At 43.9% G+C, this 16639-nt stretch overlaps 1 protein-coding gene across 1 annotated transcript in view; it reads right to left on the bottom strand.

Moving 5' to 3' along the window:
- Positions 1-16639, bottom strand: part of LOC135524087 (contactin-1a-like) — a 125139-nt gene that overhangs the window by 27947 nt on the left and 80553 nt on the right. Inside the window, exons 4-15 of the mRNA XM_064951289.1 lie at positions 14204-14330; positions 13777-13952; positions 13165-13260; positions 11917-12020; positions 11508-11610; positions 10355-10454; positions 9971-10152; positions 9522-9646; positions 8169-8286; positions 7649-7799; positions 7005-7132; positions 2744-2916 (exon numbers count right to left, since the gene is read on the bottom strand). Of these exons, the coding sequence (XP_064807361.1) occupies positions 2744-2916; positions 7005-7132; positions 7649-7799; positions 8169-8286; positions 9522-9646; positions 9971-10152; positions 10355-10454; positions 11508-11610; positions 11917-12020; positions 13165-13260; positions 13777-13952; positions 14204-14330 (1583 nt within the window). The remainder of the gene's footprint in view (positions 1-2743; positions 2917-7004; positions 7133-7648; positions 7800-8168; positions 8287-9521; positions 9647-9970; positions 10153-10354; positions 10455-11507; positions 11611-11916; positions 12021-13164; positions 13261-13776; positions 13953-14203; positions 14331-16639) is intronic.

Below are 16639 nucleotides of genomic sequence, written 5' to 3'. Positions count from 1 at the left end.
ATCACAATACAGGTATATTATTCTGGGTTCTATTTATATATCACAATACAGGTATATTATTCTGGGTTGATTTATATATCACAATACAGGTATATTATTATGGGTTCTATTTATATATCACAATACAGGTATATTATTCTGGGTTGATTTATATATCACAATACAGGTATATTATTCTGGGTTGATTTATATATCACAATACAGGTACACTATTCTGGGTTCTATTTATGTATCACAATACAGGTATATTATTCTGGGTTGATTTATATATCACAATACAGGTACACTATTCTGGGTTCTATGTATGTATCACAATACAGGTATATTATTCGTTCAGAGAAATACAGCTCAGTGTTCAACACCATAGTCCCCACAAAGCTCATCACTAAGCTAAGGGCCCTGCGACTAAACACCTCCCTCTGCAACTGGATCCTGGACTTCCTGACGGGCCCAACCACAGTAACTTATTGTGTAGTAATTTATTCATGGTGATGGGGCACTGGCTGAGATGTGACGTTTGGGTACAGACAGATACCGTTTGTCCCCCTCAGTCCATCTGTCTACATTGTTTAATCATAGGACACTAACACAACAGAGTGGGAACCAAAACCAAACACTTCACTCCATCTCTTGCCCCCAGTTGGTGACGGTACTCAACAACCCATCTGCCACGCTGATCCTCAACACTGGGGCCCCTCAGGGGTGCGTGCTTAGACACCTCCTGTACTCCCTGTTCGCCCACGACTGCGTGGCCAAGCACGACTCCAACACCATCATTAGGTTTGCTGACGACACAACAGCGGTAGGCCTGATCACCGACAACGATGAGACAGCCAATAGGGAGGAGGTCAGAGACCCGCCAGTGTGGTGCCAGGACAACAACCTCTCCCTCAATGCGAGCAAGACAAACGAGCAGATCGTGGACTACAGGAAAAGGAGGGCCGAACACCACTGAAGTGGAGCAGGTCGAGAGTTTTAAGTTCCTTGGTGTCCACATCACCAACAAACTATCATGGTCCAAATACACCAAGACAGATGTGAAGAGGGCACGATAATACCTTTTCCCCCTCAGGAGACTGAAAAGATTTGGCATGGGTCCCCAGATCCTCAAAAAGTTCTACAGCTGCACCATCGAGAGCATGCTGACCGGTTGCATCAAGCCTGGTATGGCAACTGCTCGGCATCTGACCATAAGGTGCTAGATGGTAGTGCGTACGGCCCAGTACATCACTGGGGCCAAGCTTCCTGACATCCATGAACTATATACGACCCGTGTCAGAGAAAGTCCCAAAAAATGCTCAAAGACTCCAGTCACCCCAAGTCATAGACTGTTCTCTCTGCTACAGCACGGCAAGCGCCAAGTCTAGGACCTTAATGCTCCTTAACAGCTTCTACCCCCAAGCCATAAGACTGCTGAACAACTAATCAAATGGTCACCCGGACTATCTACATTGACCCCCCCATTGTTATTGTTATGTACATTTGTTGTGTTACGTTTTGATTTATTTGATTTTTTAAACTTTAGTTTATTTAATAAATATTTTATCAATTATATTACTTGAACTGCATTGTTGGTTAAGGGCATGTAAGTAAGCATTTCACGGTAAAGTCCCCTACACCTGTTGTATTCGGAACATGTGACAAATAAAATGATATTTGATTGGATTCTGGGTTTTATTTCTGTAGCACGATACAGGCATATTATTCTGAGTTTTATTTGTCCATGTGGGACATCTTTTTAAAATATTATGGCTGCTGTAAAATGTCTCGTGAGCTCCAGCTTGACAAAAAATGTCCCCTTCCCGTCTTCCAATTCCATTAACATAGTATCTATTGTTACAAGGCTACAACTTTCCAAATCCTGAGGGATATAGTCCCGCTTGCCAGACTCCCGTCACTACATAGGCTTTGGAAGAAACTCGGTGGGATACAGAGATCTGAACATCTAATCAGGAGAACTACAGGGAGCTGTACCAGAGGGCTATCCGCCCTTCTGCCTTGTTCGCCGAATATAACACGGTGCTTCTTTAGTATTCTCAACGGGAAAATGTAATAGACAGAATACTTGGCCACAGAAGCCTGCAGAATATCTACAGTAGCCATTCACAGTTTGTTACGTGAACGGCACTCTCACAGCACGAAGCAAACCAAGGTCAAAGAAGCACTCCTTACGTCACTGACCCTTTATCCAGGCAAGTCAGTTAGGAACAAACGCTCATTTACAATGACAGCCATATTTTCTGTTTATGAAATACTCCCATTGAGAATATAAAAAGGTGGCATAACATTAACTTAGTTACTATAATATGAGTCATACGATTCTGATAGGCAAATACAATTCAACTGGAGCCTGCTGTAATTTTAGGAGAGGGGAAATAAGCCTTGTACACTGCTGTGCAAGGTCACCGATCGTTATATGGAGACATTCCTGTGGAAGGACAGCTGAGGAACGCTAGCTGCTGCTTACTGCTAAGGCTGCACAGACAGAGAGTGGCTCACATCATTGATGAGGAAACTGTAGTTAAACTGATACAGACCACCAGCAGTTAGCGGTCCATGGGTCTTTCAGTAACCGATGCAAAATGGGTATTACAGTACAGCGGTGTTACAGTGTTACAGAGATACGATTTATACCAGAGTATTGCACAGCTACACCAGTGTAATACTAACTTAATATCTCAGCCATACCCGGGATCTGAACTGTCAACCCGATGTTTTCTGGCCTGCCTTACTAATCTCTTACCAGGTTGCGTTCATAGTGGGATCCCTCCCGGTCAAAGTCGATGGAGTGGGCGTCCAGGGTCCAGACGAATGTGATGTCCAGCGTGGAGTCATGTGACGCGGCACACTGCATGTGGGTACTCTCCCCCACCGTCACGTCTGCGTTGGAAGGAGCCAAGGTGATCTTAGTGGCCTCTGGGGAAAAGACAATTAAAGGGGTAAGTAGTCAAGTTCGCAGTATTGTGCTGAGCTTCGTTGACCACAATGTGCTGACCACAATGTGCTGACCACAATGTGCTGACTACAATGTGGAAAGATCAGCAATGGATGTACTCTACAGTACAATTATCCGCCAAAGTTCCACTTTAGTTTAATATTCAAGCCTTAGGGAAATATGTGCAATTTGTCCAACACTGTAAAAATGCATGGATGTGAACTGGGTGGAGTTAAGTGGTAGTGAGCATCTCTGACCAGTAGAGGACAGTGAAGGGTAAGATATGGATCACAGTGGACTCTTCAGGTCTACATCTAACATGCTGACGACACCGCCCGCGTGCTCCGTCGCAGACATGTAGGTGCGATCAGGACATGCAGGTTGAAATATCAAAACGAACTCTGAACCAACTATATTCATTTGGGGAGAGGTCGAAAAGCATGAAACCTTCATGGACATTTAGCTAGCTAGCTTGCTGTTGTTAGCTCATTTGTCCTGGGATATAAACATTGGGTTGTTATTTTACCTGAAATGCACAAGTTCCTTTTTTTCTGTATCTTTGCAGAATTTTGTTCCATTTTGAGTCACACAAAATCACGTGTTTTCTATTCCAACAACTAATACACAGATTAAAAGGGGAAACCTAGTTAGTTTCTAGTAATCTCTCTTCTTTAAGTCTTCTTAATGTATTGTAAACTTTATATGGCGGTTTTAAGCCTGACTGACATGCCCAAAGTAATCTGCCTGTTGCTCAGGCCCTGAAGCCAGGATATGCATATAATTGGTACCATTGGATAAAAGACACTGATGTTTGTAGAAATGTTAAAATAATGTAGGAGAATGTAACACAATAAGATATGGTAGGAACAAATCCAAAGAAAAACCAACCAGAATCTCTTTTTTTTTTGAGGGCCCATGCTCTTCCAATTGAACGTATAGGGAAATCATAAAATCTAGCTCCCAGTATGCAATTCCTATGGCTTCCGCTGGGTGTCAGTAGTCTTTGTTCAAGGTTTCAGACTTGCTTCTTCCAAAACGAGCAAGAAATATGAGTTTTACTGCAGGGACACAGACCTGGAAATTTGTGTATGCACGCATGATGAAGAGGACACACACCTGCTAATATCGTTTTCGTATTGAACATACTTCTTTCCATATTAAATATTATAGTTGAATTACATTTTAGGGTATCTGAGGTTTGGATAGAAACATATTTTGACTTGTTGAAAGAAAGTTTATGGGTAGATCTTCAGATTCCTATCTTGGCATGTTGAAGGAATGGATTACTCAAATCGATGGCGCCAACTAAACTGAAATTTTGGAATATAAAGAAGGATTTTATCTAACAAAATGACACTACATGTTATAACTGGGACCCTTTGGATAACAAATCAGAGGAACATTTTCAAAAAGTAAGTGAATATTTAATCGCTATTTGTGAAGTTGTGAAACCTGTGCTGGTGGAAAAATATTTTGATGTGGGGCACCGTCCTCAAACAATCGCATGCTTTCACTGTAATGGCTACTGTAAATCGAACAGTGCCGTTAGATTAACAAGAATTTAACCGATATAAGACACTTGTATGTACCAGATGTTTAATAACCATCATTTTTTGGATTATTTATTTGAATTGTGCGCCCTCCAGTTTCACCGGAAGTTGTCCCGCTTGCTGGACGAGTAGCCTTGAGAAGTTTGTTGCATTACCACCACCAACTGGACTGAAGTGTGGACCTCAGTTCATCTTTCAATCACCCATGTGGGTATATGCTCCTAACAACGAATGAGGGAGATGGGAGAGGCAGGACTGGCAGCGCGTCAAGCGTCAAAAATAGAACCAAGTTGATGCGCGGGAGCAGTATGGATGAAATTATTGAATAACATGAATGTGCACATTTATTTTGCAATGCTCGCGCACGCAACATGGTTCGATGTGGTCAGCATGTAAGGATGCTTGTGAGTTATTCCTTATTGGGGTTCCAATCAAAAACGCATTAAAAAATATATATTTTAAAAAAACTTTTACCCACTTTTCGTGGTATCCAATTGTTAGTAATTATTATCTTGTCTCATCGCTACAACTCCGTAAGGGCTCGGGAAAGACAAAGGTCGAAAGCCATGCGTCCTCCGAAACACAACCCAACCAAACCGCACTGCTTCTTAACACAGCGCGCATCCGACCCGGAAGGCAGCCGCACCAATGTGTCGGAGGAAACACCGTGCACCTGGCGACCTTGGTTAGTGTGCACTGCGCCTGGCCCGCCACAGGAGTCACCCGGACGACGCTAGGCCAATTGTGCGTCGCCCCACAGACCTCCAGGTCGCGGCCAGCTGCGACAGAGCCTGGGCGGCGAACCCAGTGTTTCTGGTGGCACAGCTAGCGCTGCGATGCAATGCCCTAGACCACTGTGCCACCTGGGAGGTCCAAAAAACATATTTTGACCAATGGGAAATGTTAATTGTGTAGATACTCCTCCAATGATCCAAACCTCATGTCTCTATCATGATCCGTTCAAATGTTATTGGAGTTTTTACCCTCGTAGGATGGCCAAGATTAGGGTGACTAAATCAATGGAGGTCAGCAGATAGATATCGATTTTGAGACATGTAGTATTTTCATATTAGCATACGCTTTTACGTTAATGCAAAATTCCTGTTATCTCTCCCCGAAAAAAAACAAGCGCATCTCTGTGAAATGTCAACGGAGCACTGAGCGTTACTGCAAGCTTTTTATTTTCAAAGCCTTTCACATTGAATTCAGCTCGAGTCACGTTCATTTAGCTTTTTGCGACCCGCGGAAACAACTTCCCAAATGACCCCCACATCATGGAAAATCCTCAAAAGTCGCTGTGGGAAGCGGCACCGCTTGGTGCTTATTATAGGATGTATTAGGTTACGAAATCTGACTTTTTAGATATAATGTTAATTATATGTTAGAGAAAGACCCCACTGAATGATTCAGAACATGAAGAATCATATTTGTATTGATAAATGTATTATATAATATCAGGAAGTGACATTTCATCACCAAAGCGTGTTGTCTTCCACTCTGGGCAGAGTTGGTGGGCACCCTATTCCTTATGATAATATACTGAACAAAAATATAAACGCAACATGCAACAATTTCAAAGATTTTACTGAGTTACAGTTCATATGAGGAAAATCAGTCAATTTAAATAAATTCATTAGGCCCTAATCTATGGATTTCACATGACTGGGATTACAGATGCATCTGTTGGTCACAGATATCTAAAAAAAAAAAAGTGGGCCTCACAATGGGCCTCATGATCTCGTCACAGTATTTTTGTGAATTCAAATTGCCATCGATCAAATGCAATTGTGCTCGTTGTCCGTAGTTTATGCCTGCCCATACCATAACCCCACTGTCACCATGGGGCACTTTGTTCACAACGCTGACATCAGCAAACCACTCGCCCACACAACGCCATACATGTGGTCTGCGGTTGTGAGGCCGGTTGGATGTACGGTTGGATGTAAATTCTCTAAAACAACGTTTGAGGTGTCTTATGGTAGAGAAATGAACATTCAATTCTCTGGCAACAACTCTGGTGGACATTCCTGCAGTCAGCATGTCAATTCAACACTCTCTCAACTTGAGCATCTGTGGCACTGTGCACAAGGTGCACCTGTGTAATGATCACGATGTTCAATCAGCTTCTTGATGCCACATCTGTCAAGTGGACGGATCATTTTGTCAAAGAAGAAGTGCTGACTATAAGGGATGTAAACAAATTTGTGCACAACATTTGAGAGCTTTTTGTGCATGTGGAACATTTCTAGGATCTTCAATTTCAGGTCATGAAACATGGGACCAACAATGTTGCGTTAAAATATTTGTTCAGTGTTCAATTCCCATAACATGTACACAACAATAATAATTGACAAGCCGTACAGTTAGCAGAAGCTCACAACATACTGTACATGCTTGTAATTGGAAAATCTTACAAAACAAATGCACGCTATAATATCCCATGTGCTACATACTGCCATTGTGCAAGGCTAGTGTGTGTGTGTGCTCGTGCGTGCGTGCATTGTGTGTTTGTAGCTTGCCTGTGATGGAGAGGGAGCCTGTGCTGTTGGCCTGGCCCCGATTGTTCTCAGCAAAGCAAGTGTAACGCCCCTCGTCCGCTTCGGTCACATTCAGAATTTCCAGACTACCATCCTCCCAGATTAACACCCTGATAATAACACACAATATGTGAGTGTTACAAAACACAGATACAGCTACTTCATTGCAAGAGATCTGATACTGATGATCACAAAATCCTCAGAGTGTACAAAATACATAGACAAGGGCAATACACATATGACAAGAGCCTATCCTGTAAGGCAACTTTCTATTCAGCACTCATTCACATGGACGGGAAAACCCCTCCAGAACATACATGGTAGGCAGGCAGTCATCTCTGTTATTAAATCATTCCTCCATAGTGAGTTAGTGGTAGATGGTTGAGAATGATTTGGGTAGTTTGAGAGAGACAGAGATTATTTGGCTATGGTGACTTTGGTAGTTTTAGATGGACAGAGATTATTCAAGTATAGTGATTTTGGTAGTTTGAGAGAGACAGAGATTATTCAGCTATGGTGATTTGGGTAGTTTGTTTCAGAGTGATTATGGCACAGGAAGCCCCAGTGTCCCTGTGGTGAGTGGTGGGTCTTTGTGAAGGCAGATTAGCCCAACCCCAGATGCTGACCTGGTAGAGTTGAAGAGCAGTTCAGTGCCCTTGCTCCAGGAGAACGAGGGTTTGGGAGCTGCTTTAGGTTTACACTCTATGACCACTCTGCCGTTCTTAGCTCCCAGAATCCTCCACTTCACAGGGTTGTGCTCAAACGTAGGGGCGCACGCTGCATAGGGCCACAGAGAAAAAATATTTGAGTCATTACACTAGGGTTTATTCAATTAAACTGTTTCTGTTTAAAAAGTGTTGAAAAAAATCTCAGAGAGAAGCATGGGGGTGTGTGTGTTAGCAATTGACTTCTGTTCATGCCACATTACCATAATTAGGACGTGTTTTGGATCAAGTCACCGCTGAAAAGGGCATGCTGTCGGTTTATTGGACTGTTTAATGTTATTTGTTTATATGTGTAATGTAGTCTCGATGAAAACTGACAAGGCAACTTCATGTTTTAATTTAGTCCAAATTGGTCAGCTAGTGCGGTGACCTTTAATCTTTGGACTGAGCCAATTACAATGAATCTGAGCTTTTGACTCACCAATCACTCGCAGCTCTGCGTTAGCATAGATGACTCCATGGCGATTCTCTGCTATACACTGGTACATCCCAGAGTCCTTAAACGTCAGACCACTGAACCTCAAATCACGCTTATCGTACTGCAGAAAATGAATAAATAAATATAGCACAATTATATCCTTCAGCATTTCAATATTGCATGGTATCCTAAAATGTAATTTTACAATAAAGCACTTGGATGTTTCAATATCAACATTGAGATTTATCACAGTAAATAATAGTGACACTTTACTGACAACATCTAGATTTCACTTTTGTGAAAACCTCAATGTTGACGTTGAAAACATCAACATGCTTTTGAAATCTAGGAATAACATATGCCAATTGATGCAGTGTTGAATTAAATAGCATCCCTTTAGCAATACAATGCCTTAATTTGAAACCATCATTAATACATAACAAAGTATCCCAGTGGCATCAGAATCCTCCCACTTGCCTTCCCCTCCTGACAGGGGTTGGTGTTTGGGACAGTTCGATATGCAACCTCTTTGGGCTGCCACCCTCAGAAACAAGTACTTTTCCCTCTCCTCATTGCATTTTAGCAGACACTCTTAGCCAGAGCAACTTACAGTAGTGATTAAATACATTTTTTGTACTGATCCCCTGTGGGAATATGAACCAACAACCCTGGTGTTGCCAGCGCCATGTTCTACCAACTGAGCTACACAAGACCCCTCAACTTGTCTCTCTTCCCTCCTCATATTCTCCTCTCCTCTCCTCTCCACGCTGGCACCCTCTCAGAAACAACAAGAGGTACCTTCTCCTGAATCTTGACTGTGCCTTGTGTTCAGACTATTCAGAGTGCCCATGCTAGTGGCCCGGTCACAACAGTGCCACACTGATGCTTGGCTGCTGAGAGGGTAGTGTTTTTCTAACTAAGGTACCTGCTGGAACACTACAGGGATTTTCACACAACTCAACCGAGCCGAGCCAAATCAAGCTGTACTGAGCAGGCCTGGTTATGCATCCACCATAGCTGATGGAGCATTATTTAAAAGTATACACATTTTTTTATTTTTTTAACCTTTATTTAACTAGGCAAGTCAACAAATTCTTATAATGCAATAACGGCCTACCTCGGCCAAACCCGGATGACGATGGGCCAAATGTGCGCCGCCCTAGCACTATTGCCTGATTCACATTGCCAACCCCAACCACACTGTGCTGGCTCAGATGTTTTGTCTTCATATGGTATTTTCCATTGCGGTACCAGCAACTATGGTGGGTGATTAACCAGACCAGCTCAGCACAGCTCTGCTTGGCTCTGTTCAGCTCAGCTCAGCAGTGTGAAAAAGGTATGTGAAAGTTCTCTTACGGCATAGCTGTTCTTGAGCCACTGTACGTGGGGTTTGGGCTTGCCGCTAGCCACACAGGACATGGTGTAGTCACTACTGATGTCCTTCTCTGTACTGTTGATGGACTCGGTCCACTCCGGGAATGCTGGAACAGAGTGAGATGAGGAAAACAGACAGTGTGAGGCCCAAATCCCATCTTGAGATCAACGCTCAACATCAATGCATGATCTATGTGAGAATTGTGCATTTATCCAGAGCAATTTACAGGAGCACATCAACAGATCGTTCACCTAGTCAGCTCAGGGATTCAAACCAGCAACCTTTTGGTTGTTGGCCCGACTGCTCTTAATCACCAGGCCACCTGCACAACTCAAATGAGGCCTGAAAAGGTGTTAAATCATAACAATTTGCAAGTCAATGAATTTGCTACTACCAAGCTGGGGAATTTATACCTTATTGGTAGCCCCACCTTCTACAGAGACGCGTGCCCTGTGCCAGTCCTTTCCTTTGGAGTTGAGGGCCTCACACTCGTATGTCCCCTCGTCCTCATACTGCACGTTGTACAGGTGGAGGTGGGCCCCCGCCATGCTGACGTCGTGATTGGACGGCAGCTCTCCGTTCATCTTCTTCCAGCGGATCTGAGGGATGGGGCTGTGGAGAGTGAGGGATGGGAAGTGAGAACAACGGAGAGGAGCTTAGACCTATAATCCCATAGCCTTGTCATTAGAATCTATATGTACAGCTGTATTACAATAAACTATTTCATACTCTCAAGTCTGAGCTAGGATAGCTAGTATAAGTGATTCTGTAATATATGTACTTGTAGCAAGGCACTGGCTTTATCCATACTTACTTTCCCAGGGCGAAGCATTCCATTGTGACATTCTGTCCCACCAGTGCGTAAGTGTCTGGGAACTTGACTTTGATGTCAGCGGGGTATTTCCTGATTGGACCTGGTTGGTGGAGAAACAGGAAATAGAAACAACTGGATGTGAGTCACCTGTTTATTCATAACAACCCCCGAGGAGGCAGAACAACTTAGACCAGCAACAAGATGTTGTGTTAGTTAACTCTGTGTACGGACAATATACGGTTGGAGGCGCTTTCTTGTAAACGGTTGTGTCAGGTAGGATACGTTAGCTATGCTGTAGCACACACACACACACACACACACACACACACACACACACACACACACACACACAGTTTCCAGCTCAGTCTGCCCTTCAGGATGAGTATGCAATACAGTGCTAAATATGGGCCATGACACAGCCGGAGGCCCATGTTGTGTTGTAGTAACGTAGTCATTATGAAACATGTGCATGACAAAGTCATGAAGTGTTACAGGGTAAACTGTCCTCCCCTACAACCTTTTCAACTAGAACACGACACGCTCCCATGCTCCCTATTACGTTTGTGCTATAGACAACTCCTTGGACCAACTGAGAGTACATCACCAACAAGTAATCATTTATGAACTCTTGAGGAAAGCGAGGCCTCTTCTTCATCTTTTACCTAAATCATTTCTCTAATCAAGCCTTTCCCACAACCATAAACAACACAGGCACAAGGCTCTGTCTCAACACTTCAACAGTGAACTCAAACTCCAACTCCAGAGATGGTGACTGCCTGGGTTCTCGTCTGTTACCGACCTCTCTTTAACAATGTTCATATGTGGTTCGCTGGTTACAAGCTGGAGCAACTCTACTGCCCTAAGCAAACTACAAACAGTAGGCAATTGTGTGATATCTAACACCTTGATAATGATCTCACATACTGTAGGGTAATATGGTGCCCATCTGCACTGAACAGATTCATATCTTCCAAACCAAAAAAAAGTGGGCAATTGTGTGATTACTGAAATCCTCCGGGTAACGACAACTTTTATTATAGGCCATGGTGCGTGCATACTATTAGATACGATGGGACAGGAATCTTTGCTGAAGAGATTCCTCTACCTCAACATACAAGACAGTTAAAAGAGGAACTGAAAAACAGGAACCAACGTTCAGTCAGGGGGACGAGGGGGATGAACTTGCTGAAGACGCTCTTGGCGATGGATGCACTGGAGACGAAGCAGGAGTAGTTGCCACTGTCTGATAAATCCACCTGGTGAGAGATGTAAACAATTCAGGTAAACATATTTGATCTTATATCCTGTATTATGTAACCCATGTTAGTCACCGCTTGTTTTTACGCAAACATTTGTATGCTGTAAATTCAGCCTTCCTTCAGTTTATATAAAACTGTGAGCGTCGCTCAATAAAGTTCAAACGCCGTGTCAGAAATGGCACCCTATTCCCATGATAGTGCACTACCTTTGACCAGATAGGGTGTGTAAAAAAAAAAAAGTATGGTAGGGTGAAATAATAGGGTGGCATTGCAGTCTAGTCGAAGACACATATTGAAATCCACCTTTGAGATGTAGAGGTTCCCTGTAGTCTGGGAGACAAAGCGACGTTTATCCAGCGTGATGAAGATAGGGAACTCGTTCAGAATCCAGCGGAATGACAGCTCGTCTATGGAGAAAAGATACACAACCCTCAACCTGGTGATTAAGCCTGAATCTGTCAGTCAACGACAGAGGAGATGGGGGAGCGGCGGAGTGCCAAGATGGAGCCGAGCCAGGAGAAAGACTCTTTTATTCTTATACTTACACTATTTTCAAACCACACTATCATGCTGACCCAAACCACACTATCATGCTGACCCAAACCACACTATCATGCTGACCCAAACGATACTTTAAAATGAAAGGTAACAACGAAAGCATTTGATGCTTTAAATATCAAACTGTCATCATGACGCTGTGAAAAGAGTTGAAAAGGACAAGTATCACTGAGGAACTGTAATTCAGTAGCTGCGGCAGCAGCTGAAATACATGTATGTTTACTGTCATTTCACACAATGACTTTGTGTATTATTTGCATAAGAATGACTATGCATATCTGCTGTGCAGAATTCTAGTGGAGCTCCTGGTTGATACCAAATAGGTTTGTTTAACGAAGATCAATAATTAAGAAATAGACAAATAAAGGAGACCAAAATTGGGCCAAGAAACACGCCCGACTCAGATATTAAAACCTGAACAGATTAGTGTAAAGTACCTTTGATGAAGAATACAAAGCTACTGTATGAAATTGCATTTTTTTAAAGCATTCAAAACAGCTTATTTTGCCTCACACATCCCTACACTGAGACTATAAGGGTAAAACTCAGCTCAGGGCTACAGTGTGAAGATATAGCCTACAATGTGTCAGAACAGAAGCAGCTTCATGTAGCAGTACTGCCAGTCACCAGCAGGGGGCACACTTTCATTGATTTTCACTGTTATGACTATCTGGGTTAATTGCCTGAGTCATAACATACTGTTGGATTTCATACTGGAATAGAGACACATGTAATATGTGCAGTGCTACAGACCAGTGTTAACCTAGCACTATAGCATTCATCCCCAGCCATCACACTTTGTCTTAAGATGTCTCGACACATCTTGAGACATTAAGTCAAGACGTCTTGAGACACTTTAAGAGATACTTTTCAAGACATCTTAAGACCTTTTAACGATACATTTCATTTTGAAGACATGTCTTAAGGCAAAAGCTGTAGAAATAGCCTAGCGTCAGAGAATTAGCTGCAGCTGTTAGCCTAGCTAGCACTCACGTGGGTAGTGTGGTGGGGGAGCGCAGAGCAGGACTGCCCCCTGGCCCTCTTTCACGTGCACCGCCTCTCTTTCCTCAGACGAGAAGAAGTCCAGGTCTGGAGGAGAGAGAGGGGGGGGGAGAAAGAGGGGGAGAGAGTGATGGGGGAGGGGGAGGAGGTGAGAGAAGAGGAAGACCAAGAGTTCAGATTCATTAACGCGCCTGGAGAATCCACTGAGATGCTCTCCCTCACCTCATTTAAGTAATAACACTTATCCTCCTATACCCTTAAACCCTGTAACCTCCTAGCTCAAAGCCATTTTAAAACCAGAACCTGCATTAGTTTAGCTAGCAGGCTTATAATTTGCAACGGTCATATTTCAAAGGGAGGGAACTAACTATTGATTCGGCAGAAGTGATTCCGTCTCGTGCCACACTCTATACCATTCAAATGTAATTTCCAACTGCTGCCTCCCTCCCGAGTCCCTATCACAGCTCTACAGCTACTATCAGCTCTACTATCACAGCTCTACTAACATAGGCATGAAAGTGTAGTCCTTCCTGCCTATGATAATGTGTCACGCAAAAAAACTAATGGTGGACCCGATCGCTCCCCAGTGTCCCATCCACTCACATCCAAACCGGACGCCAGCCTCTCGGCTGACCACAGTGCCGTAGTCGTTGGTGGCCACACAGGAGTAGTTCCCAACGTGTTTGTTCTTGATGGGGTTAGAGATGACCAGGTCGCCCCCGACCAGAGTGTAATGGTTATCACCATCCAGGTCTATGCTCCGGCTGTTCAACCTCCACCTGAAGAAGGAGAAGATCACGTTCATTCTAAAACATACATCACAATGCATTTCTCCACATTTCAAGAATTGCAATGGCGAATGAGGCCTGGATGTTTTAAAGTCCTTTGAAGCCTTGTATTAGGACCTCCAGACTTGGCCCCTCTGACATCATGCTGGGGAGAGACAGAGAGATGGGGGGGGGGACAAACAGCACACACAGCGTGTGGTATTTAAGGGGGTGAGCAGAGAGGAGAGCAGAACATATGTTACTGGTATGTGGCAGGTGGGTTGGCTCGTGCTCGACAGCTCATGGTGATTTTGGCCTCAGGCGACTCCTCGGGGTAGATGGTTTCGACTGGCTGATCCTCAAACACCGGCCCGTAACCTGTAGCATCGTCTGAGAGGAAAGAGACACACACACACACACACACACACAGACAAATAGGGCGAATGAATCAGGAACTAGTCGGTCAGATCGGGAACAATCCTGTCCATCTGTCTGTTTCAGTTCTGTTTCTTTCGCTTCGTGCCTCACGACTGAGGCACAGGTCTCGGGATAAGACGTGTGAGTGAGTGATGTGAATTTGAGTTCATTTTTCGTTCACGAGGAAACCATTTGTTATCGATTAACTGCACTCTTGCAGTGCATGAACAACATGGTGTAATGTCTTTCTACTCCCAGCAACTTGGCTCCTACCGCACCCTTGGTATTTCTTAGTACTGCAGTATCTGCCGATGTCAGGTGGCTAACCTACTATACGCAGAACCATCTCCCATTGGTTCAATTAGTGTCGGAAGCGAATACCAAATCTTAAATTGGAAGCGAACGTTTCACCCAAAACCCTTTCAGATGCCCCCATCATCCTCAGAGTTGCCGAGACAAGCAGTCGGCGGGCTAAACACAGAGAGAGATCTCTTTGATGGAAATGCCTTGCGTCATTCGACCTGCCTTTAAACCGGTGTCGACACACATTGACAACGAGATCTCGCACACACACGATCAAAACATACGCGCCACGCACGCACGCACACACACTTGGATAATTAGATCCAATTAGTCATTAAAAAACACATGCATCACAGAGCTCCCATGAATGAGACAGAGACACAATGCAAGACAAGGCAATGAATAACCAATGAGGCAAAATGTTCCTGAGATGCTGATTATTCTCTCAGATCGTGACTGTCCATTCAGGTGTGTCTGTGTGTGATCTCGCTCTCTGAGCACATCTGTCACCCCTATGCCACTGTCACTGAGGAGCGACCTCCGCGCACGCACACACACACACACACACACACACACACACAGCACTTATCTCATCTGTCTACATAGGAAAGCAATGCCTCTAAAAGATTCCCTGAAAATTCATTCCCCTAGAAAATATAAGAATTACACACGAACTGTCACCTCTACAAACCCAAGACAAAGGGTTCATAGTCTCACAATATCCTGACAGAAAAAAAAGACGTAGGTCTTATTTTAAACCGGGTGGTTTGAGCTGAAAGCTGTGGTATATCAGACAGTAGACCACAGATATGACAACAAAAAAACAAATTGTTTACCGCATTAATTACGTTGGTAACCAGTTTATAACAGCAATAAGGCACCAAGGGTTTGTGGCATATGGTCAATATACCACTGCTAAGAGCTGTATCCAAGCACTCCGAGTTGCTTCGTGCGTAATAACTTAACAGCGGTATATTGGCCATATAACACAAACCCCTGAGGTGCCTTACTGCTATTATAGTCTTCATTCTCAGTGAGAGAGATATATATAGAGAGACAATGAGGGAGAGAGAGAGAGAGAGAGAGACAATGAGGGAGAGAGAGAGAGAGAGAGAGAGAGAGACAATGAGTGAGAGAGAGAGAGAGAGAGAGAGAGAGAGAGAGAGAGAGACAATGAGGGAGAGAGAGAGAGAGACAATGAGGGAGAGAGAGAGAGAGACAATGAGGGAGAGAGAGAGAGACAATGAGGGAGAGAGAGAGAGACAATGAGGGAGAGAGAGAGAGAATGATGGAGACAGAGAGAGAGAGAGAGAGAGAGAGAGAGAGAGAGAGAGAGAGGGAGAGAGAGAGAGAGAGAGACAATGAGGGAGAGAGAGAGAGAGAGACAATGAGGGAGAGAGAGAGAGAGAGACAATGAGGGAGAGAGAGAGAGAGAGAGAGAATGATGGAGACAGAGAGAGAGAGAATGATGGAGACAGAGAGAGAGAGAGAGAGAGAGAGGTAGAGAGAGAGGTAGAGAGAGAGAGAGAGAGAGACAGGGAATGAGAACAAGAGCGAGAGCGAGAGGACTTGGGACAGAAAATGTGATTTTATCAGATACTTCAGAAAATGTAACAAAAACAATTGCAATGGACAGGAATGACGCTTACACACTCCAACACAAGGACCACGTGTAAGTTCTTGACACAGTCATAGCTTGATGGCCTAGTTCCAACCATTTGGAATGACTGCTGCTTGAGAGAGAGAATTACACATGCTCTGCCATAAATAGGGCACGGAGGCACGTTAAGTGAGAAACAGTGTTCGGGGAAGAAGAGAGGAGAAGAGGAGAAGTGACCGTATGGAAGAGAGTTGAAATGGACACACAGGCCTGTCTGGCCCAGTGAAAGGAATGCTGGTCATTGTAAGGTTGTGTGTGTGTGTGTGTGTGTGTTCACCACTTCTTGACTGTACCATGTGAAGTGACAGATGGTAGAGAG

This window comes from Oncorhynchus masou, chromosome 31 (genome assembly GCF_036934945.1).
Source record: "Oncorhynchus masou masou isolate Uvic2021 chromosome 31, UVic_Omas_1.1, whole genome shotgun sequence".
NCBI classification, from domain to species: domain Eukaryota; kingdom Metazoa; phylum Chordata; class Actinopteri; order Salmoniformes; family Salmonidae; genus Oncorhynchus; species Oncorhynchus masou.
The sequence above is the reverse complement of the archived record's forward strand: the minus strand, read 5'-3'. Positions and strand labels throughout refer to the sequence as shown.